Source organism: Nasonia vitripennis, chromosome 3 (genome assembly GCF_009193385.2).
Source record: "Nasonia vitripennis strain AsymCx chromosome 3, Nvit_psr_1.1, whole genome shotgun sequence".
NCBI lineage: Eukaryota > Metazoa > Arthropoda > Insecta > Hymenoptera > Pteromalidae > Nasonia > Nasonia vitripennis.
In genome coordinates, this window is record NC_045759.1 from 12,644,618 (window position 1) to 12,668,429 (window position 23,812).

General features: G+C 50.8%; 2 protein-coding genes across 2 annotated transcripts in view; one reads left to right on the forward strand and one right to left on the reverse strand.

Annotated features, from left to right (window-relative positions):
* Window positions 1-23,812, reverse strand: part of LOC100679089 (neural cell adhesion molecule 1) — a 40,756-nt gene that overhangs the window by 5,440 nt on the left and 11,504 nt on the right. The window lies entirely within an intron of this gene.
* Window positions 9,254-10,281, forward strand: LOC116416763. The gene is made up of 3 exons (XM_031926329.2): window positions 9,254-9,442; window positions 9,538-9,990; window positions 10,064-10,281. The coding sequence occupies exons 1-3, from the start codon at window positions 9,359-9,361 to the stop codon at window positions 10,160-10,162; spliced, it is 636 nt and encodes a 211-aa protein (XP_031782189.1). The 5' UTR covers window positions 9,254-9,358; the 3' UTR covers window positions 10,163-10,281.

Genomic DNA, 23,812 nt, shown 5'->3' on the forward strand with positions numbered 1-23,812 from the left:
CCAATTAAGAATAGAGAGATGGATAAAACGCTGGGTGAATCGATAAAAACAGGCCAGCCACACCCTGCAGTGTAGGCGCGCGGAGCGGGAAAAATAGGCCATCTGCATATTCTCGTCTTTGACAGGGGACTGCAGGGAGGGCCGAGCGTAAATCGTGTCATCGACGATCCTTATACACTCGTATCTCATCGCTCTCCACGATTATTATGACTGCGAGAGATCAGGCGGGAGGGCGAGCGTAAATCAGTTATTATTTAGCGCTCGCGATGACGGCCGACGACGAGCTGCAGTCCGATCGGTCGAGTCGGCTCTCGCTCCAAGCGCCCTAAGGGTCTGCGAGCCTCTGCGTATCGATTTTGCGTGACCCAGATTCAGTCGGCACAATTATATGCCGGAACGGCGCCGATTTTAGCGCGCGATCGCGTGAGAAGGAGCGATTACTCAACTCGCTGCGACTGCAGCGGCGCATACACTATAATACCTCGGTGGATAATTTTTAATAGCCTGCCGGTTATTACCGACTCTTCGCGGCGATTTCATTTTAAAACGCGCTTCACACCTTTCTTACCTCGCGATTGCTGGACGCGATTTACGAGCTATTACGAGCACGTGGCGCGATTTCGGTAAATTTCACGCGGGTTTTTCCCGGATGCGCATATTCGATCAGCTCTGAGAATAGTCTCAACGAAATCTATCGGGCGCTTGCGTACAATGTATGTACATTATAATATTATACAGGCCTAACGGCAGCGCCCGGCGTGACTCTATTTCCGAATAGGAGGGGACAGGCGCGTGATGTCATCGCGGCTCTGGCCAAAAAAGTCCCTGCGGCGCAGCTTAGATACAACTCTGTCGATTTTAATGGCTTTGAAAGTTTTGACAGACTACTGTTAGCCCGCGGAGGCCGGGCCGCAGCCTGCATACGAATCGCGCGATGCAGTTAGACAGGAGGACATTGAAATTTGAAAATTCCATATCGAGTCCCGGCGAGCGTTAATAGATGTGTCTGTGTAATGGATTGCCAAGGCCACACGCGCGACCCATTTCTAATCGGCGAGCTGGCGCGCAATTGTGCGCGACTCTAAAAGAGGCCGCTCTGTCCAGTGGCCGCAGCAGCGGGCGTTTTCTTTTAATGTCTTTGGGCGGATTAGCGAGAGTGTAGCTCTCTCTCTCTCTCTCTCTCTCTCTCTCTCTCTCTCTCTCTCTCTCTCTCTCCCTCTCTCGGCCGGCGTAGGCGCGGCCGCGCTTGGTAACAACGGGCGCTTTTAACAGACTTCCGAACAGAAGCGGACCTTCCACGCGCTACGCGAGAGAGCCGACGGACCTGCGAGCGAATTGTGCGCTCTACTATAAATATTGTTTAAATCTGAAAGCCGGCCGCTCTCTCGCGCGCGAGCAAACAAACACATTGAAAAATCTTCCCGACTGTCGCGTAACACTACGTTTCACGTATGCGCGCCAAGTAAAGTATTTTCGCCGATGCGGAGAGCAGCGCGCGGGTAATTCTGCCGGGATGACATAATTTTTGGGGGCACACGCAGGTTTGGTCACGCCCGAGGCGATGACGTGATGCGCCGCGCGCGAGTGTGTGCGCGTGCGTGTATTTTCTTGCGCAAGTCTGGATTTGTTTGCACGACGTCTTCCACGAGGGGAAATATCAAGCACGGCAAAAATCTATTGCGAATCTGGTTTCGATTCGTCTTCTTTGTTTTCTGAATGCGCGACGAGAAAAACGACGAGCCAATATTCAAACGAGCCCTCCTTCCGCGGTCGAGCCTCATCGAGAGCAGATTATATCCCACCCCGTGTTTTTCGATCTTGTATCTATCGATCGGGCAACTCCCTCGACAGACACGCGTATAGACACGCGTCTCGAGGACGACGTCTCTGTTTACTCGATCTTTTCCCTACTTTTTCTGATGGCAGCCCCCCCCCCTCTCTCTCTCTCTCTCTCTCTCTCTCTCTCTGTCTCTCTCGTCCGTCCGTCTGTTTTCCGGGTCGCGTAGCCGACTTTCCGACGCCGACGTTATACGGGGTGGCGACGGCAGCATGATCCCTGAGTTGTACGAGTGTGTGCGCGTGATCGAGCATTTGGGTCATTCATTTTTTATCTTCCCAGCCTTGCGTGCAGCGTCAGTTATGGGCTTCTTCGGGGATAAGCCGAATACTTTATCGTACTCTAAGGGCAAACGAACAATTTGTCGTCGCGAATAAATCCGCAGGGCCGATTCATGCATATAAGATGTCGATTAGATTTCGCCGCGGGAGGAGAGAAACGCCCGATCCTTATCTTTTCGAGCCGAACGCACGCACTTGCTCTGTAGCGTATGTATATATTCAGCGACGAGCTGCAGTGCCAGAGTGCCTGCCCCCCGTCAATAATGACCATTAGCGCGTGAGAGAATGCGCGGCCTGGCGTCACTCCGTTTCATTCGCTCTCTCGCGGGCGGCATCAGCAGGAGGATTCCGACAGAAGGGCGTATATGCATCGGTGCGCGCGTAGCTATGCAGACTGCAGTGTGCACGGCCGCGACTCGCGAGGGAGTGGCTCCTCTCCTTTGCGCGCGCGAGCGAGCCATGAAATGCGTCCCAGCGCTTATTATGCGCGTCCGGTGCGGGGCCTCTTTTCGCGCTCTCGCTCCTTCGAGCTCGCCTTTGCTGCTGCGCCTGCATTCTCTTATTTATGTTTGTGAATGCAGGGCTTTCGGGGAGGGCCAAGCGCACGCAGCTGCCGCGCGGCGGGCGTTCGTTATTCAGGCAGCTCCTCCATCGCGCGACTCTCGCAATCGACGGGGTTTTTCTCCTTCCGAAGGGAACGCGGATGTCGAACACCGGAAGCTCGGCGGCAAAAATCCCGCGGTCTAAACAATCTATTAATGCCTGCAGGCAAGCCGCGGAGAGATTTTGGCGCGTTTCCAAGTTGCTGCGATGCACCGTAGGCCATAGCCGAGTCATTGTTTATTTGTCCTACGGACGACAAACTCTGCCTCGAGCCCGCACGTTTTCTCGCCCCGATTTCGTAATTCGAGAGAGATGGCGACAAGACTGTGCACTTGTGACTGCGCGCGGGGCCGCCGAGAAGAAGCCTCGCCTCGAAATCGGGAAAGCAGCGCGATAGACAAGCGCGCCGCAGAGGGGCCCATTGGTTCACCTTCGATATGCAAATATGCCCGCGCGATTACGTAAGCCTCGTTTCCGAGTCTGTTTGCTCCAGCGAAGGCCGCGCAGACGAAACAGAGCTGTGGCAGAGGGAGAAAAATTACCGCACGGCCGTGAGCGCGCAGGCTTAGTTCATCGGCTATTTTTTGCAAGCGCGCATATACTCTCTCAGTCGTTATAGTGTTAGCGCGCGCCCCAGATCAGCAATTTGGCCGGCGGTGCTTGTGCCTCTATTTTTTTCGGCCGTAATAAGCGCTAGCCGGCTGCTGCTGCTGCTGCTGCTGCTGCTGCTGCTGCTGTGCTACGCGACGCCAAGCGATCGAGAGGCTTTCGGGAGATGATTTATGCTTACGACTCCTTGCGCACTTGCGATAACTTATTCTAATTGCTTCTAATCCTATTTCGAGCGGGAGACCGACTTCCACTTTTTCCCTCCTATACAACTACGTTCGTACATCGTGACCCTGTGGAATTGACGCCAATTAAGCCAGGTGCTGCTGAAAACAAACATTATTATATTATACGCGCGCACGTTTTAGACGAGTTTAACTGCCTAGGCTATACACGGCTGTGAGTCATCCTCGGAATAATTTCAGTTACGGCCACGAATTTTTTCCCTCTGCCGTACACTCTTTTTATTGGCCTCAATTCAACGGCCGTGTATCAGTCCGGTCTATGTGCAAAAGTATATTTGATTGCTGGAAAACCGTTAAGATCCCGCTAGAGCTAGATGCCCGCTAACTGTTCTAATAAATAAGCTTTGCTCGAAAATTAGTCCGCCGCTTTTGTCTTTTCTACTTTGTTCGAAGCGAGCTGAAAATACTAATGAGCATTGTTAATCGTCGCAGAACGATTATCGCCGTCTACGAAACGCGCTCTCGTGAGCGCATTGTTTTGCTGCGCACACGTTTACCGTTCGCAGTCGATTCGACGGTGCGCGTACACCTCTGTTTTCTCAAGATCTCGACCAAACACTCGACCTCGAAAGGCTTCTCCCGAAGCAAAATACGCCGCGTCCGAATGGGCAGATCGAGCGCGCCGATGATTGTGCAGCTGGCCTTTTTCCTACTTTTCGGGGGAGGGAGGGCTCGCTCAGTGCCCGCGCGGAATAATCGATTCGGGCGCGATCAACGGCCGGGAATTAGGTACGCTATTCCACTCGGCAACTCCGAAAACAATGAACGCGAGTAATCGGCCGCGAGAGCCTTGCAGAGACCTTTGAAGAAGCCATCTCGCAGGCGCGTCACGCGCGCGGTAATACCTGCCGAGTCTTGTTTGGCGAGTCGGCGCTTCTCGGAAAAAGTAGCGGATCCTCGCTCTTTGTCCTCTCGACTGGCTGCGCACCTATATATACAGTGTGCAGCGCGTGTCCTATAGCTTCGCTGCGCGGTCAATCGGCGAGATTCCCCGCTAGCAGCGGAGCGCGCGGGCGTTACACGAATAGAAGCAGCAGAGGCAACGACACGTCATAACAGTCGTCGAAAGCGAGAAAAAGCGCATCCGGAAGGCAACGAGGCCAGCGCGCGGAGCGTCGTCATCGATCTCTCTTCTCTACTCCTCGGCTTGATGAGAGCATCACGAGCAGAATTCCTCTCCCTCGTGTGCACGACGAGGTGAATCATACAAACATAACGAAATAATGTCCCCGTCGAGAGTTGTGCTTTTCGCGAATGAATTTTCCTAATGAATTTTCTATTTTTTATCCTTTATGTGCGATCGCACGCGCGCAAGAGTGAATGAGTCACTGTGGCGCGCCAGCCGCGGGAGATGTCGTTTTTCAGGGGATACGCAGGCGACAGGCGAGTGTAATTAATTGACACTGGCTGCGGCATAGAAGAGGATGATGGACGGCAAGTACGGAGAGAGAAGAATGCTCGATCGATACCTCTCTCTCTCTCTCTCTCTCTCTCTCTCTCTCTCTCTCTCTCTCTCTCTCTCTCTCTCTCTCTCTCTCTCTAGTCTCTCTCTCTAGTCTCTCTCACCGCCATTATGCGCAGATAAACAAATAAATCACTGAGCCTACAAAAAAAGGAAGCAAACGCCGCTTTCCGTTTTTGCAAGGATAGAGAGCCGCCACTCAACACGTTCGGCTGTAATTGTGATTCATTAAAAACAAGCATCGAGACGATGCGAGTCAGTGCACTCTATCGCGTCCAACGAAAAAAAGTCGGTTCCCATTAATTTTTTCTTCGCCTTATTATCGAATCGAATGAGCGAGTATATTATAATCATCGCACGGGAACACGGCTCTTTTCTCCGTGTTTCGAGATTCCGAAGCCACTCGGAGTCGTCGAGTCGAAGCAATTTTTTATGAAGATGGACGCGCGAGGCGACATGCGGGCGAAAGATGAATCTCTCTCTCTCTCTCTCTCTCTCTCTCTCTCTCTCTCTCTCTCTCTCTCTGACTATTAGTTCTACGGTAGGGTAGCGTCATTTTTTATGCGTTCCTCTGCACGTCCAGAAAGCGGAGCGAGGAGCAAAGCCTCTATACACGCAGTAATGCTATTTCGAGAGCGAAAGATATTTTGGTACATTGAAACATCGTCGTACGGTTACACAAATGTATACATAGCGATCATCATCTTTATTAATAGAGAACGAAGCGTATAACGCTTGCGTTTCTCAATGCGAATCTCAGCGGTTTGCGTCACTCGATGAAAATTCCAGCCCAGCGCGCCGAAAGTCTCTCCAGCCGCAGAGTTCAACGGCTCGAGATCTCTCGTCGTTATCGGCGCGCGGAGCGGCAATTTTGATTTTCGAAATTCGAATGCGCTCGCGCGCGCCTGCGAGATGCGTTCTCTCTCTCTCTCTCTCTCTCTCTCTCTCTCTCTCTCGAGAGAGAGAGAGAGATTACGCGGCCGAGATTTGGGTCGCGGCAGCCAAGATATCTCGACTCGGCTGTGCATCATCGAGCGCGGGCCGGAGGCGTTTTGAAACTCTTCCAAAAAGCTGCAGGCGCGATCGTCGCCTCTGAAAATTGATACTCCAATAATATAAAGTGACGATTCTGGCAACGCGTTAAATCCAAGAGCGGGAGAACTCGCACTTGGAAAAGAGTTTCGCTTAGAATTGCAGACTGAAGAAGGAGATCAGTGTTTACAAACTTGCGCCGCCTTACTCAACCCGTTACACAATGTGTACGTTTGCGAGCGTATACGATAACCGAGTCCGGAGCGGCGGAAAAATTTATCGCGCGAATAACTATGTACAATAATACCCAGGCGAGATCGCGCAGCGTTTTTCTGCTGGATCAGCCTCGAGAATGAAGCAGAAAAAATACGCGATAACGCACCCTGCGGCTATTACGTAAGGCCTCTGCCGATATATCGCGCGCTCTTTAATAATACCCCAGCAGGCCTTCGCGCGTCGGTCAACGAGTGAGTGAAATGAGTCGTGCGGTGGAAAAAGCGTAACGCGCATGGATCAATTAGCGTTGCAAGTTTGAAATACTGGAGCCGAATCGCGTTTTCGCATATCAAGATGAACCCGTTAATTGGCCAGTGAATTCCCGGCCGATTATTGGACATTCCCGGCTGATTTCAATTAAAGCAAATATACGCGGAATGGCTTTACGATTGTTCTTGAAACGGGCCAGCTGGCAGATAGGCGGTTAATTTTACCCGAGAGAGCGAGAGAGAGAGAGAGAGAGAGAGAGAGAGAGAGAGAGAGAGAGAGAGAGAGAGTTGCGTAAGCTGGAATAAATAGCGAATCGCGTCAGTTCGAAAAACACTTGATTTTTAACTAGCGGGCAGCGAGGAGAAAAGACGAAGAGCGCTGAATTATTCATGCGATAATTCAATCTCTCAAGTGGTGTCCGGAGTCCGAATGGAAAATCTAATTTATTTCCTCGCGAAATCGTTCGCATGATTCGATGACGAAGTTTCAACTGCATCTCGTGGCGGAATAACGAGGCCCGTGAAAAAAGAATCGCTCGCTGACTGTAATAAGCACCCCGGGCTCTTTTCCCTATCGCAGCGCGCAGCAGTCAACAAGGTTCGTTTTCTCCTTCTCATCTCCCTGGCGGCGCGCGATCGGCAGGCGGAAGTGCAGTGGACGGAGGTCAATGCTGCCGAGAGCGCCAAGAGCGCAAAAAGCCTCTGAGAGAGCGAGAGAGCGAGAGAGAAAAACTGTCGTCGAGCGCGGCCGCATTCGCATCATGAATGTGCGCCGCCAGCTATATACGACGACGCGAACCGGTCAATTAAACGACGACAACGACGACGACGACGACACGGCTATGTGTGTGTATGTGTGGAACGCTCGCGCAGAGGGAGAGCGAGCTGACGAGGCGGAGTGCGGCATGGGGACAATTGAATTTGCTGTATTCTCAGAGGTCGTTGCACTGGACAACAGGTGTGAAATTCGATACGATAAATTCGATCCCAGTGGAATCCTGCAATGATCGCTGCGAGCTCGAGAATCGCGTCTCTCTGCTCCACAAGCCCGTGCCTCGAGATGCTCGCTTCGAATCTTCGGCCTGCTCCCATTATTCCCAATTCCCGATCCTCCGACGCGCGCATGCGGGCAGGGAGCCGACTTGGCTAATAGCCCTCGCTGCAGCAGCTGCTCCGTACGCCCGCACGTAGCTCTCCTCGCGGGCCGCTGTGAAAAGCAGCAAGGGCGTCGCGGAGACAGAGCCCCAGCTATTTACTAGTTGCTTTAAAAGTAGCATTCGATCTTGTATAAATACCCGCTGCACAGCACGTATTGCAAATCAATAGGCTCGATTGTCGCACGATTTTTCCCGCTAACGCGAGCAAAAGCCTGCCGGCCGCCCAGTGCAGGACAGGTTACCTATTATGCGTACGAAATTCAACGCGGCGACGCCCCACATCTGCGAAGCTCAATGGGGATCGCGTGTACCTGCGCGCGCGCAGACGCGATTCATCAGGCACGCACGCAACCTGCGAAGGCGCCACGGCTGCGCACAATGGAGGCTCGCGGCACGGGGGAGAGCTCTATTTCTTTATGCCCGCAACGCTGCTGATATTTGCAAAACAATGGCGGCATAAGTTTCGCGGTGAAAGCATGTACTCGCCGACGTCGCGTATAAATCAATTAGGTATATGGAAGCCCGTGCGCGGGACAGCCGGGATAAGGCATCAATCTCGCGGGCCGATTTCACGCAAGAAACCGTAGCGCGTGCAGGTATGCTGATGACCGCCGGGAATGCGATCGAACAATCGAACGCGACCGCCGACTCTGAGGCCGAGGAATTCAGCGTCCGTTCGCAGCGATGGCGGCAAAAGTCGAAATCTTCGGACAAAGTGCAGGACCGTCGCCGTTCGCCCGTTGTACTTTCCATCGCCGCGAGGACGCGCATTGCACAAGTAAGCGGAAGCGCGGAGACGCGCGTGCTCGCGGGCCGACAACGATTTACGAGCGCGACTCAGATGTACGCGTCGCGCGAGATAGGGATTCGAAATTAACATCGGCGAGATTTATCGATATGCACGAGCACTCGGTTTATCTTCTTAGACCCCCCGGCCCCTTCCCCCTTCGCCTCGGACGAAAAGTCACTCGACTTGCTATATCATACGTATACTCGCTTATGTGTAGGTCCAGAACTGTAGCCTGAAACTTGAGTATAGAACTTGAAGAGAGGAAACAGCGCATACGCGTCGAGGGCAATACGTGGAGACCCTTTGTCAAGTGTTTTAGTCTCTCGCATGAGCAGTCGCATTCAACTGAGGTGATTTCTTCCTTATGCCAGTTCCACAAGTAGTTGAGAGGCATCAAATGCTGATTTGTCATTTCAAATAAAAAGAGAAAATCGCAAGAGCCAGTCAAGCTGGAAAAATGTCAAGCTCTCTTGTCTGCCAAGCGATAGCCCGATTTTCCGAGAAAAACATCTCAAGCTTTCAAAAATGTAGGATCGCATCTCATGCGCACTACCAACACCAAGGACAAAGAGCATTTCTTCGGCGAGATATCCCAAATTTTGACGCAACTGGATCGTATATGCCTCGATAAGGCGCCGAGAGTTCCAGCTTGGATGTAAAACGCGTACGAGATTGGAGCGGCAGCTCGGAGGCGATTAAACACGTTTTCCAACGACAACAACGCGCGCAGCTTATAAAGGCGAGGCGAACGGCCGAACTGCGACATTTTCCTTTTCTGCTTCGCCGAGGAAAGCGAACCCCGGTTCAATCGTCAGTGTCAAGCTTCGTTTGCGAGTGAACGAGTATAATTCGCGAAGATGAACAAGACGTGCATCATCATTTTGTCGATCCTGCTGATCGAAGGCTGCTACTCGACGCCCGTGCAGAGGACGAGGAGGCAGGTTTGTGACACACAATTGTTCAATCGTACGCATTTCGAAGAAGGAAACGGGCAGGCGTTAACACTTGGTAACCTATGCGTTGCTTGCAATCTTAGTCTGAAACGGCAACGGAAGCAACGGTCTCGGCGGAAAAAGAACCGAGCCTGGAGAAGTTGGAAACTCTCGACTCGGAAAGCAGAGATAAGCAAGACTCGCTTGCGGAATCTGATGGAGAGAGAGGAGGCGACTCGGAGGAATCCAAGGAGCTCGAGAGCGAGGAGCACGAGGCAGTTGAGGAGATCGGCGAAGCTAAGGAGCCATCACTGCCAGCAGCAGCAGCAGCAGCAGCAGCAGCAGAAGAGGAGTCCGACGATGAAGATGAACCGGCAGTAGCGCCAAAAGGGGTCGAGGAACTTTATCGAGAATCCAAAGCCGAGTTCGAGAAGAACGGCAAGGAGGAAGAGGCTGGCGCCGAGAAAGGATCGGCAGCGAGCGACAAGCTGAAGAAGGACGACGAGCTTCAATCCGCTGTTGGCGACGTTGCGCCGGCCGCTGGCGGCATCTTCAGTGTGAGTATACAGAGGATACTTTGAGAACTTTAACGTAGCTGTGTTGGTGAATAATTAGCTTTCCGTCGACCAGGCGCTCTCTCAGATGTGGCAAACCGTGACCAGCCTCGGCTCCAGCTGGGAGCACTGGACGAGGATATTCAACGCTTTCACGGCGCTGGCTGGCTTTTAGTTTTAGCGCCCGGAAGAGACAGACGACTGGCGAATTCCATTAGGCAATTAACTTATTTTCCTAGCTGTAGGTAGATTTTTTGTACGAGAAATAAATTATTGCAAAAGACGCTAACCGAAGCTATATGTGAAAAATCGAAAAATCAGAGCCGAAGGCTACGCGGCAGTCGGTCTCGCTTTCTACAAATAATTCTACAGCTCGCGCGGCGCGAGAAGCGATCCTGCGAGCCACTTTTCGCGCCACTTTGCTGACTCGTGCATAGCGAACGATCCCCGCGAGGTCAAACTGATGCTATACACCTTCGCTTCTCCTCGTTTGCGAAAATCTACGCGCCGAGTTTCTCGGGGCCAGTTGTTATACGCTTAATTATCGTGATGGGAGCCCCCACGGGCACGGCGAGCGCACAAGTATAGGCGGCACCTCGGCTCGATCGATGCAGCGTATAAGCTGGATTCCACCCGATGGATCGGCGTCTCCTCGTTCCTCGAAGCCGAAATCGACCCCGAGACATGCAATATTACGCTTTACGGCTTTGTCTCCGCTTCGGAGCCGGGGACCGCGAGAGCGAAGAAGGAGACCGAGGAAATGAGAGGGGCGCGGAGAGGGGGCCCGCGTCTAAATTTATTTTGAAGAGGCAGACTCGCGCATGCATGCATTCCTCTATGCCGTTCTCTCGAAGAAAATTGAAGCCGCGAAGAAATACGTTTACACTCCCCAAGTTGTGCACCGAGTACTCGACACTGGGAAAGTGTAAACAGACTGGCCGAAAAATGAGTTTAATACGAGCGCTTTGAAAGCCGCTCAAAGGCAGCCTTTAATGCCTGCGGCAAGAGAGAAAGCCTCAATTCAAGCACTCCGCGCGCGGGTCCACTGGAATTTGTCCGCCGAGCCAAGCCGCGCGCGCTCACGTTCCCGCGATAAAACGCCGGGGCCCCTCCTCGACTCTCGTGCGCAGCGCTTCTAGTGGTCGCGCCAGCTCCTCCCGCACTCGTACTCGGAACGGAACTTTATTACGAAAGCGTCGGCGGCGGCGGCGGCGGCGGCGGCGGCGGCATTGTCGAGTTTTTTCTCGCCCACATAGCGCGGCGCGTCTCCCTTCGAAGCGGAAAAGCCCGGAGAGTCGGAGAAAGTGACCTACTTTCGGAGCCGCTATCGTCGTCGCGACGCCAGATTAGACCGAATCCGATTCCGAAGGCGAAGGGAAGACAGAAAGAAGGATAGAATTAGATCGTGGAGAAAGAGGAGAAAAAGTGTATAGGCCGGTGTGGAATTCGGTTCGACACTTTGGCCCCCAGTGCTTTCGACTCGACGTCGCGTGATAGGTGGAGCTGATACGCTCGTTGGGGGGCGTGCGCTCTCGAGTTACGCAGATGAATTCTCCCTGTGTATCCAGCATACGCGAGCGTGGAATGGCAGAGATAACGGCGTGGAGAAAAAGCGTTTATTTTTTTATTTTACAAACGAGCAGGCCTCCGAAGAACGCACTGCTGCGCAGTCTTTGCGCAGCCTCGGAGTAAAAGGGAAGTCTCGAATAAATGCTTTTTGCAGGCCGAGGCGCTCGCGTGCGTGTACAGCGCGTGTGTGCAGTCGCTGCACCGTTAAGTATTCCACGAGCGTCGCGCGCGCCGATGTTGTGTACTTGCGCGCGCTTCGAGGGGGCCCGAAATCGTGTTTGCGCGCGAGCGCTTTTTGCCGAGCCGGCAACTCAGGTATTCCATTCAGCGGGAGCGGGCGTTGAACTCGCTCGAAAGTCTGCCGCTTGGGAGTTTCTCAATGATCAATGGCTTTTTCGCCTCGCGCCTCGGACACTGCGGGCTAATTGACGATTCCGAGGAAAGCCGATACTGGGGGGAAAAACAATGATCACGCGCGCACGTTGTCTCTCTCTCTCTCTCTCTCTCTCTCTCTCTCTCTCTCTCTCTCTCTCTCAATCGAAGCGTGGTAAGGCCCGACGAAGCCAGGAAAAAAGCGACGCGGCGTCACAGTTGACCGATCGACATCCGCCTATTACGGAGCAAAGCGCGGCCGTTATGACGCGCTGCCGCGGCGGTCAAGGGGCTTTGGCGTATTATATAGAGCTAAAAAAAAGCTCGCTCGAGCGGGCGCAGGAACTGTTTCATCAGAGAGCAGGATTCTGATGAGGCTGTTTCATTGTCAGCCCCGCTCTCTGTTGTTGCGATCTTTACGAGAAGCAATTGTCGGCGTCGCAAATCACGTTGGAGAAGGAGATGCAGGCGATTCGTTTCTGCATGGCTTTCCTGAAACCAGGGAAAATTCGCACGAGTAATCGTCGTCTTTGTATGGTTGAAATGCGCCCGTCGTCATTTTTCTGCGGAGATGCATGCATGCAGAGCTGGCGATCATTCTTTTCCCGTTCTGCGCAGTGCAGCTTGTGGCGAAGGAGCGGCGGGCGCTTCGAGGCCGCTTGATTATCCTCGAGTGCTCGCGGCTCGCTCTTTCATTGTGCTCTCGACAGTCGAGACATGGAGGAGGAGAGAGTTTGCATTGAAGCTAAGTGGAGCCAACAGGTAATTATACGCAATGGAAATTGCACAATTGGGCGTAGAAAAGGGGAGGGAAAGCCCAAGAGCCTGCAGGCGCAGCCGCGAAGGTGCGAAGCCTCGTTAATAAGCGATGAAAAAGTTGGACGCAGTAAAATTAGCGGCCGAGCGCGAATGCGCCATTTCGAAAAGTGGCCGCTCGCGTGCGCGCATGTGTTTGCGAAGCAGAGCGCGCGGGAGAGACCTGCAGAGATGCTACACAGGGGCGCGTGACTATAAGTATAATATTTGCGCAGCACAAGGCGGCCCTTCTCTCTCCCTCGTTTTTTTTTTTTTTTTTTTTTTTCATGCCGCGGAGTCGAATAAGCCGAGTCGCGTAAACAGAAAAATGCAGTGCCGCGCGCGATGAGAGGAGGAGATGCGGGAGATTACACTCGCCGCCGGCCGGATGTCCAAGGGGTTGAGGATGCGCGAAACAGTTCTCAAATGATAGAGATGAGCGATTGCACCAGAGATACGGGATACGGGCAGGCAATTCCCGACGCGTTTGATCGCGCGGTCCGAAAACATTCCTGCAGTGTCGGAGCTCCGGGAAAACGTTCGCCGGGAGTGCGCGACGTCACGTATCGGAGATTTTCGCTGCTGCTGCCGCCGCCGACTGCGACGATCGCCATTCGAGGAGCGTGTAATTCGACTGGCCTTGCTACCGCCCCCGCAAGGTAATACGTGCAGCCTGCTTTTTCGGAGCATGTGCGGGCGAGCTGTATAGCAAGTATAGCAGTATTCTAGCAATCTCAAGTCTCGATCTCACGTAGCGTACGCGCGCGCATAAAGAGCGCGGCGGCCGCCGAGGAAAAGTAGCAGCTCGACGAGTCAAGTTCGTGGAAGGAGCCGCAGACTCGCGCTAACTTTGGAATCTTTCCGCGAAGCGGCGGCCGGTGTCGCGCGCACCGTACTCGCGATTGCAGTAGTCGCTGCTACGCGGTGGTTAAAAGGGAGAAGCCCTCTGGCTATATTCGTCGCGCGCAGCGCGCGGAAGAGCCCGGACGAGAGAAAGTATGCGTGTAAAAGGCAGAAAAAGACGAGAGAGAGAGAGAGAGAGAGAGAGAGAGAGAGAGAGAGAGAGAATACGCGGCCGAGCTATACAAAGGCTCGCGCGAGAGACTGAGTCACGCTCGCGATTGATTCGTCGGGGGAATCTAGCCGAACGGCTAATTGCCGCGGAGAGTATTCTTCTTTTCGGCGGCCAGCCGCAGCTTTTTTTAAGTAGCCCTTCTTCGTACGCGCGCGCTGCGCAGAGACGGCCGACGGTCCCTCGAGAGTTCGTCGACCCATTCGACTGCGTGCGGTCGCCGCGCGCACCGCGTCGGGATAGCTCTAGTTGGCTGCTGATAGGGCTGCGATTCTTCTTGAATTCCTCGGCTAATCACAGCATATGCCGAGGCGGCTGAATCAGAGCCGCCGGTGATTCATTGTGACGAGCCGATTGTGAAAAGCTCGACGGAGCATCGTCAGGAAAGGGCCTCGTCTCTCTCTCTCTCTCTCTCTCTCTCTCCGCATAAGTAAGCGGTATGTGCAGGCACCTCCGCCGCCGCGAGTGTAGGCAAACAGCGGAACAAAGAAGCCACTGACGCCCGGCGATTCTCGCTCCGTGTGCATAGTCAGCGCGGTAATCGCTGGTACGGGGAGCGGAGCTCCTAGTTATATCGCTCCGACCGCGTGGTGCTAACGAGCTAATTAATTAGGCCGCGGAGTGCCTTCCGATATTTACTCCTCGAGATTAGGTGTATCTCGCGCGTTTATCGCTCGTATTTGTTCTACGCGTTTTTCTGATGCGGCGCGCCTCACACGCGGGGAGCGCGCGCGAGAGTGGAGAAGAAAGGAAAGGCGAGTGGAATGGAAAGAGCCGCGCGGAGCGTCCGGAAAAAGGGTAAAAAAAGCGGAGCCGACGCTCTATGGAAATGGGGAGTTTCTATTCTTAGACGAGAGAGAGAGAGAGAGAGAGAGAGAGAGAGAGAGAGCCGATAGAATTCAGCGCTCTCGGGAAGCACGAGGCCTCGTCGGCACATGTTGACGCTGATGTCGCGCCGTCACTTTGCTCTCATCAATCCCTTTCGTTGCTGGCACTATTTTTCACCTCCACGCCCGCCGCGTCGCTACTTTTGTCCCGGAGTTGTGTATAGCCGCAACGACGATTATATACCTCCGCCGTGGCGGGGATTATTCATGCGGCCTCCCCCGCTCTCCACTGTACAAGTTCGGTGCTTATCGGTCGGCATAGCCAGCATTAGTATTACAAACGCGTCATTTCCGCATAATGTCGCGAGCGGCGCCCGGCAACTCGGTCACTCGCTCTCCCCCGTCTCGACGTAACTAATGCGTGCACTCAGAGTCTGCGAGGCGCACGGCGCAATCCCCGCCGATCATTTTACATCGCGCGCACTCCTCCCAATCGCGCGAGCGCGCAGCTTCGTTCGACGTTCCAACGCTGTGTATATATAGAAAGTCGAGAATTCAATTAGCATATCTGGAGACCTTGCAGGCCTTTGCATCAACGGCACTAATATAAGCCTACATTTTACGGCATGCATGCGCGCAATTCTTTTTTCCTCTATATATCCACGTCGTGGCGCTCGTACACACATTTTACGAGCGCCACGTTTTACCTGCAGCGGCATGTAGGTGAGCCGCGACACGAGGCTTACCTGACTCACCCGAAGCGAATCATGCGCTTGATGTATTACTTTGCTTTATTCGGGGCGGCGCGCTGCATACGAATCGCTTGAATAATCACGAGAGAATTGCGTAACAGGTAGAAGCGGATTTTTCGGAGGGGCGGAGAGTCCTCATTGTCGCCCGACAAACAGCTGCGCACGAACCTGCCGAGCCAAAGTCCATTTTTCAGCGGCGAGCATGCACCTCATGCGGCCCATTTGCGCGCCTGACTTTTTACTATAGGAGAGCTGCGTAATGGCTGTCGCCGCTTGAATCGAACTGAATCGAACAGTCGACCGAACGATAGGCGGTTCTCGCATTCGCTCGCAGCACAGCGCACACCGTGAATTGCATTATCAGCTCGGGATCGCGATTTCATATATATATATATATATATAATTGTCGCTGACCCAGTAAACGCGCGCACGACAAGACTCGAGCTGGAATATTCCGTACAGTGTCTTTGGATTTCCGCTGACCCTGTTTAGCACACAAACGCCAGTCTCGCGTGCCGCTACGAAGAGGAGAATATTTTCTCCTTATCCCGCCGGAGCTCCATTGCTGGGGGGACAGCTGACAAGAAAAACACGCGTCGAGTGCAAGCTTTCCCTTGTCGCTGTTGCCGCTGATACGCGTGCGACTCGAAAGCGAATTACTCTCAGAGCTGCGTCATCGCTTCGATCGTCCGCTACAGATGAATAATCACCGCATCGCGTATCCCCTGTGGTGACTAATGGCTTGCGCGATTGGTTGTATATGAGTATGCAAGTATGCGCAGCCGAGTATTATACTCGCCCGAGCTCCCGTATAGAACTTTTGCGACTTTTCGCGGCTGCGGCGCTATCTCTCGCCAAGCAGAACGCAATTGCACTTGATATCGCGTGCCGCAGCTGCGCTCGAGTCAGGGTAGCTCCCCTCAATCAAAGCCATTCAAGCGCGGCCTCTCTCGATGCGTTATGCCTGCGCACTATTATATAAAACGTTCGCAGAAGCGCTGAACCGATCGATTAATAACCGGAAAACAATGCCAAGTTCAGTGGATCTCTCAACGCGGGGCGTTGATTAATCCGAGAATAGTCGATCCTCGCGCGCATTCCCGTCTTTTTTACTATTTCATTTTCAATCGCCCGAAATCCATACGTGTGCGCGCGGCTGTGCGGCTTTTACGAATGGACGAGCTGTTGCACGCAGTAGGTATGTGTAATTATGCCACGAATGTATGTATACGAAGTGTTTTTCGGCTCATGAGTAATGCAAGGCGAGTCATCGGTTTACGCTGCTTACCGCTCGCTCGCTCGCGCGCGCGCGCGTGTGTGTGTGGGGCGAGAATTTTTTTCGATTTTCATGCTCGATATACAGCGCATACGTGCCTGTGCGCCGCGCCGCTGTAAAGTAAGCGCACTTTACGGAATTCTTACCAATAGAGAATCGCCCATGCTACATATTGTACCCTCGCTGCGCACAGTCATACGAAGGACAGAGAAAGAGAGCTTTTCACGTGCATTATTAATTCAAATAGATTACCCGCAGCTCCTGTGCTAGGAGTAGCCGAGTAGCGCGCGCGGACGGAATACGGAGGAGGTTCGTGCGTGAAGACAGGAGAGTGTGTGATGCATGGGTTTCGAAAATCGAGGCACCTGCGACGCCGTCGAATACATCGCTTCGTAATTTAGAGGTGAACGGAGCACATTCATCGAAAGTTTTAGAGGACGATGATTATTTTCCGAGTAAAAGGCAAATAAAGAAATAAGCGTCAGCGAGTGTCGTTGGTCGACGCTAGAGCATCATCGAATTATCGTAATCCCTCTGTCTGTGTCGCTCATCCCGTGCAGGAGTGACGATGTAGCTTTTTATAATATTCTCTTACAAGCCGGCGATGAAGTGTAAGGCGCGCCGGCCCCGCCGCCTTTGATTTTCCGGGGACCGAGTGAGAGAGAGAGAGAGAGAGAGAGAGAGAGAGAGAGCGAGAGCGGGGGGGGGGGGGGGGGGGCAGGCGGTCGTGAAACCAGATAAAACGAGCAAGAGGCGCACTCTGCGTGCTGAGCTTCTCTTCAACAGGTGTTTTTCTTCTCGTCCGATTTCTTATCCGAGGGCTGCGGGTCGCGCGCGATGAGAAGCATGTTTTACAGCAGAACTCGGGTCGACTGCAGCGCGCGCGCGCTGGCTGTTTCGTTTCGAAATGAAGTTGTGGATACCGTTAACCCTATCCGAGCCGCAAGTCCATCAGAAATACCAGGCGCGAGAGCAAATCGAACGATATGATTGCTTTGCCAGCGATGCTACATTAATTAACAAGCACATACAACCACGGCGAGGCGGGCAGGGCGGTTTATCGCGCGTTTAGGCATTCCTATAATGAAGTGGACAGCATCGAATATTACACGCTTACATCAGCAGTAGCGGGACTGATAAATCCATTTGCCTCGTTCAGCTTCGGATGGGAATCGATTCGGAAAAAATGTATACGGTTAGCTTATAATGAGGCTTTCACTTTCTGCCTTCAGAATTAGGCTACGCACACTTGCAGCCTCTGCGAGAAAAACTAGTTTTACCGCACATCTGTGGATAGCGTCTCCATCGCGAGGCGACGGTGAATCTCTCGGAATCCCTTCATTCATCCTCTCGCGTTACAATCGTTACTGCATTACGTATGTGTATGTACACTAATTGCGCTTGCCCGGCGATGCTTATGTCGCATCGGCACGCGAGTCTGGCTAATTGATGGACTATTATGAGGATTTTCTTAGGTTTCTTTTCTATCTCTCTCCAGTCTGCTTTGCTGCTTGCGTGTAAGAAGCCGGAGAACAGGATTGCAATCGAAACGGATTTTCGATTGCGCGTCAGCGCGGCAATCTTTCCGGGCCGATTCCTTCCTCGAGCGTTTCCCATAACCGGCCATAACATAACCATGGATTTTCAGGCCAGCTGCGTACATTCGAGCGCGATGCGCGCGTGTGCTGTACAGAAATTTCAGTTAATCGCAGGTAACAGCCGATTCTGCACGGGAAGGCTCTCGATGGGTCTGAGAACCGAACTGCCGCCCAGCCTGAGGCGTTTATACGAGATCCCTCTATGCTGCTTATCGAGCGTGCGGGAACTTTCACGTCCAATGCTTTTCCGGGCGAGTCGATCATCGCCCAATGTTTCAATTTCAATGTTTCCTCATCGCCTCCAGCATCCGCAGAACTAGCGCGCGACAATGAAGCAGGCTCTCGCGCAATCGAAATGTCAATGTCGAAAGCGACTCATCGCGCGCGCTCAATCATTCCATTAGCCTGTATCCCCGTCTTGCGCAACGGAAAGTGACGAGCGCGAGCACTTCCGGATTCGAATCGCTGTGACCTAAAATCCAAATCTCGCAGCTGGCGCGCGCGGGACTCGCTTACAAACACTCAGACACTCTCCGTGCGCCATGCATCAGACAGTCCTGCGAGTCGCGCTCCTGGCACCGCAGAGTATAGCACTATTATACGAGGCAATATCGTGGGCGCCGCCGCGAGGCATGTAAAGCGCGCGAGGACGAGCACTTATGATATCGCGCAACTCGCCGAGGCTTTCGACGACCGAGAATCCGGCCGTCACTCGGTCGCATTCCCCGGAGAAGTAGCATGCATATTTCACGGCGAGCCGCGCTCCGACTCTGCAGTATGCCTATATATTATATAACGTTGATTCCGGCGCATTTCAATCGGCAATTAATTTTCCGACAAAAGGCAAAGGAACAATGAAAAGTTTCGCAATAAAAGCCACTCCGGCGCGAACCGCTCTCTCGCCCAGACAAGGTCGACTCCGGCCTTATCATCCCGCCTTTCGAATGCAATAACTCGCTCGCGTTTGAGTACGAGAAGAGCTTTTAAAAAAAGCCTCAGATGCACGGGTAATGTAGACGCGGCAGCAGCAGAGGCAAGAGGGAGTGGTGCGAGAGCGATACCGACGAAATTTCCTGACGCGAGAGACGGCGTCGACGAGGAAGCCGCACTGCGCACCGAAGCCGAGGATGGCTTTTCGGCGCAGGGCTTTTGTTTGCCGGGTGCGCCTGATTCATAGCCTCGCGCAGCTGAGGCAAGAGGAGACTGCGCACGCGCTGCTATCTGTTTCGCTCGCACGCTTCTTTCTACAGCACTTGCAAATACCATAAATACCAGTTGCGTAAGCTCTTACGCGACTGTGTACACGGCCGAGGAAGGAACTCATTTCGACTTTTCTCTGCGGTTGTGGCTGCGACGCATCGACTCTCACCAGTGTCTCGCCCCCGCCAGCGAAAGAAGAGACAGCCTTTACGGCCTTTACGGGAGGCGACCGCGACCGTAAACATTTTTGCCCTGAGATTTCAAGGCTTTATCTGCCACGGGGAGTCTTGTGTATTATAGTTATTCAACGCGCTGCGCGCGAAAAAAAGCTTGAGCTGTATGTCAGTTGCGCGGACCGAATCAGATTACGGCTAAGTAAACGCCAGCGACAAAGATTAAACCGCGCGCAATCGAGCCTGAGACGTACCTCGTCATCATCGTCCGCGTAATTTCAGTTTTCGAAAGCAGCATACCAGTCGTCCATCTCGTCGCCGCAGCCGTAAAAACTCCAGCACAGCCTCGGCGTGCAGCGAGATTAGACCGCTTGTATATACCGGAGCGCGTTGATTTTATTGTATAGTATAGTGAGTCGAGCGCGAGCCGACGCTTTTGCAACTGAGCTGCACGGGCGAAAGGTTTTACGCCGGTCCGGTTATTTTTCTTGTTTTGCCGCGCTCTTGGAATGCAAAGCGAGCCTATCACGCGTGTTTTACGCGCTGCTTTATGTGGATCAATGATGGCGGCCTCTGTTAAGGCAGTTCTTCACGGACTCTCTAGTGAACTGAGCGTGCAAAATAAATATTGCAACATTTTTTATCTATTTTTATAACCGACGTTTCTTAACATTATTTATAGATTTTAAGGTGGTTATAGTTGATATTAGTGATTTAATACCAATAATGTTAAAATAGCATTAATTTTGCTTCTACATACGTATAGCAACGACACACGTATAGTTATTCATGCACAGATAAACTTGGCAACGTCGCATGCTTGAATTCGTGGTAGGTAGCGAGCAGCCGATAAACTGAGTCGCATAACCTCACTCTACTCGACGCGAGGCGATATGTCATGAGAGTTTTTGCTACGCAGTTTATTTGTTATTTATTTAAAAAATGTCACCAAAGTCAAACCATGACATACAGAGCTCGTGGCAAGAGGAAAATTCGTGATTATGAATGAAAGATGCGACGGAAGAGGTTAGAGTATCATATTTTTTCATTGTTTCTACAGCAAATATCTTTTTAATTAATTCGGCTACCCCATTTCTGACGCAATCATTAGAAACTACAGATTTTTAAGTTTGATACCTTATTTTTGCGTTATCGTCTCTAGTGTTTCTGTATAATAGTAACGAGTTCATGATAGTACACATAACAGCGCGCTACCCGATTACTCCATATTATATACAGCGTAAATAAATATAGGTTTTTTTCTCATAATCATGATATTTTGTACTTTGAGTTTTGATAATTTCACTATGTCAATGGCATGATCAGCGGATTTCTCTGAGCTAGCCAATGTAAACGGTACTTATTCTATCGCATATAGCAAACCACGCGGCAAGTCATCCGTACGCTTTACTTACTCTCAAAGACGCACTCTAGCGTAGTAAGCAGACGCGCGAGTTGAATCCGCGCGCATTAATGAACGCGTGATGCCGCATATCGCAGACGCACGACGCTGATTCACCCGCTAGACACTTGTGTGCGTGGCATCGTAAAATCCAGCGCAAATTAATACAGCGCCGTCGCTGCCAAATAGTATAGCGAGATGATTATCTAACCACTGATTTTTGCTGTCGAGCGAAAAATGATAGGGATTTAAAACTGCCTTATTGTGACATAATTTGTTGCAGCAAACCGATTGTGCGATCATGCAAAGGATGATAAGCAGATGAAAAGGTATATGTTTTTCACTCGCATGCCCGTTCCTTATGGTTAGTTATTAACAATCTATTGCAAAAAAAAAACAAAAAAAAAAAGCCATTTTGGTCTTTTCTTGCTCATAACTTTAAAACTAAAGACGCTATCAGAATAAGCTCAACGAGATGATTTGTAGAGAATAGAAATATCTACAAAATGAGAGGTCGAACGCCTCAATCGGATAATTATGTCCTGAGATAATTAGAGAAAACCGGAAAACTAGGCGTTTTTTCGAAAATTCATAGCTCCGTCATTTTTTGAGCAGAAGCGCTACAATTTTGGGAAAAGTAGGGATTATAATGTTCTTTATATGTGCAAAAGTTAGGTGCTGTCGGATTATTAGTTTCTTCAAAATTGCGATTCAAAGTTTGTGGTGCAAAAAAAGGGTCGAAAAGTTGACATCGTGCACTACAAAACGTAGATTTCAGTTTTTCGATCAAGTGCCTGGAAGCATGCGAAAAACCATCGTAAAGTTCGCGAAAATCGGCCGAGCGCGCGCACCGATGAGCAGACACATACCGATGAGCAGAGCGTCGGTTATAAATAGGAACAGAGAGTTCGACAAAAATATCCCACTGTACCTTTTGTAATGATTTTTTCCGAAAACAGACCAAAGAATCGGATTTTCCGGTTTTTCCTAATTATCTCAGGACCTAATTATCCGATTGAGGCGTTCGACCTCTCATTTTGTAGATATTTCTATTCTCTACAAATCATCTCGTTGAGTCATTCTGACAGCGCCTTTAGATTTATAGTTATAAGCCAAAAAAGACCAAAATCGCGTTTTTTTGCAATAAATTGTTAATAACTAACAGGTTACCCACACTACTACACAACTAAACTAACGGTCATGGCAAGTTACCTAGTAAGTATCTTGAGAGTTGTTCTTAATTCATCATTATATAACTTAATTTTAAGTTAAGTAAGCCCTTTATTGACAAAAAAAAAAAAAAAAAAAAAAATGTTAATGCTTCATTATGATCCAATATAATAAACTTGACTTTGTTTGATTGATCTCATTTCTTTTTTATCAGTTATTTCGTTGAGGAATATATTAAACTCGCCTAACCTTTTACTTTTTAGTAAATTTTTTTGAGTATTTCATATTTGTCCTAAAAATAAAATAAATAAGCATCTTTAGCACCTTTCGACCATGGCCTTTTTGTAACATTTTTATCCCTAAAGTGATTGTTCTGATATACTACCCTCGAATGATTTCTACACCTAGACACCGAAAACCAAGTGCGAACTACCTAGACCTCGTCATCGGCCACCCTGTCCACGTAGACGCCGTCCTCGTATGATTTATTTTCTTAGACACGAAAAACCACGGAGCGCACCACCCAGACCTCAAAAACATAACCTTAAATTCAAGCAGACAATGTAAACACATTTATTCTCTGGGAAAGCGATTATACCCAACTGTATTACACATAATAGCTTGTGCGGCCAACTTCACGCTCCTACCACTTTTCAGCTAGGAAGCCAACTTCACGGTCTTACCACACTGGAGAAAAATGTAGAGAAACTGTTCCGAGCATTCGCGATATATACACTCGTTTATTATTAAAAAAACGGCTTATGTACAAAAATGTTCGTTTGAAATCATAGTTCAGCTAAGAAAAGATACTAATAAGCCAAACGATAAGCATTTTTTTCTGTATCATGAATAATCCGAACAGCAATATAGAAGTAAATAGTGTCACGGGCAACGTGGCTCCGTCTGCTTCTCAAACTCGCCTTCGTGGCGCTACCGCGCCACTTGATGTAGGCTGGCGATACTGTTGGGTCAACAAACCAGGGGCAGGCATACTTAGTAGGAAACGCGATAATGGCCGATTGAACATATCGTCGCTCCCTACGAAGAGTAGCACTGTTCAAATTTCCCGTCATAAGTAGCACAACTCATTTCACGCACGCTAGATTAGCACAACTCAAAATTTCCCGCGAAGACTAGCACAACTTAAACAACGAATTTCTTCAAAATTTCCCGATTTTTGCGAAACTGTCCCTAATGAATATTTTTAAATATTCACAATTTACAACTTTTAACCGAATTTAAAATTGTTTTCACAAGTACAATAATTTTTTACAAACATTTTTTTAAATTATTCACTTTTTTTAGAAAGCTCCTAAAATTTCCGAAACTTTTTTAAACTTTGAGGTTTGTCTGTCTTTGTCCAAGGTTTTCATGAACTTGACCAACAAAATAACCCAATAAAAACGTAAAATACTCACTCATTTTAAGTAATATAAAGTCGCGAGTTGTGCTACTGTTGACAGTATTTCTAAACTGTGCTACTCTTCGCAGCAAATCGTGAGTTGTGCTAGTTTATATATTGTACATTAATGCCTACGCCGATCGCATAATTGTTTCAGCTTCGTTAACTGCGCAGTTAACGGCGCTCTAATACGTGTAGCTTATGTAATTCCATATAG

What these genes read in the sequence shown, in the direction of transcription:
- LOC116416763 (XM_031926329.2), top strand. Translation starts at nt 9,359, where the DNA reads ATGAACAAGACGTGCATCATCATTTTGTCGATCCTGCTGATCGAAGGC. An exon ending in TGCAGAGGACGAGGAGGCAG is followed by an intron (nt 9,443 to 9,537) that starts GTTTGTGACACA and finishes TTGCAATCTTAG; the next exon opens with TCTGAAACGGCAACGGAAGC. An exon ending in CCGCTGGCGGCATCTTCAGT is followed by an intron (nt 9,991 to 10,063) that starts GTGAGTATACAG and finishes TCCGTCGACCAG; the next exon opens with GCGCTCTCTCAGATGTGGCA.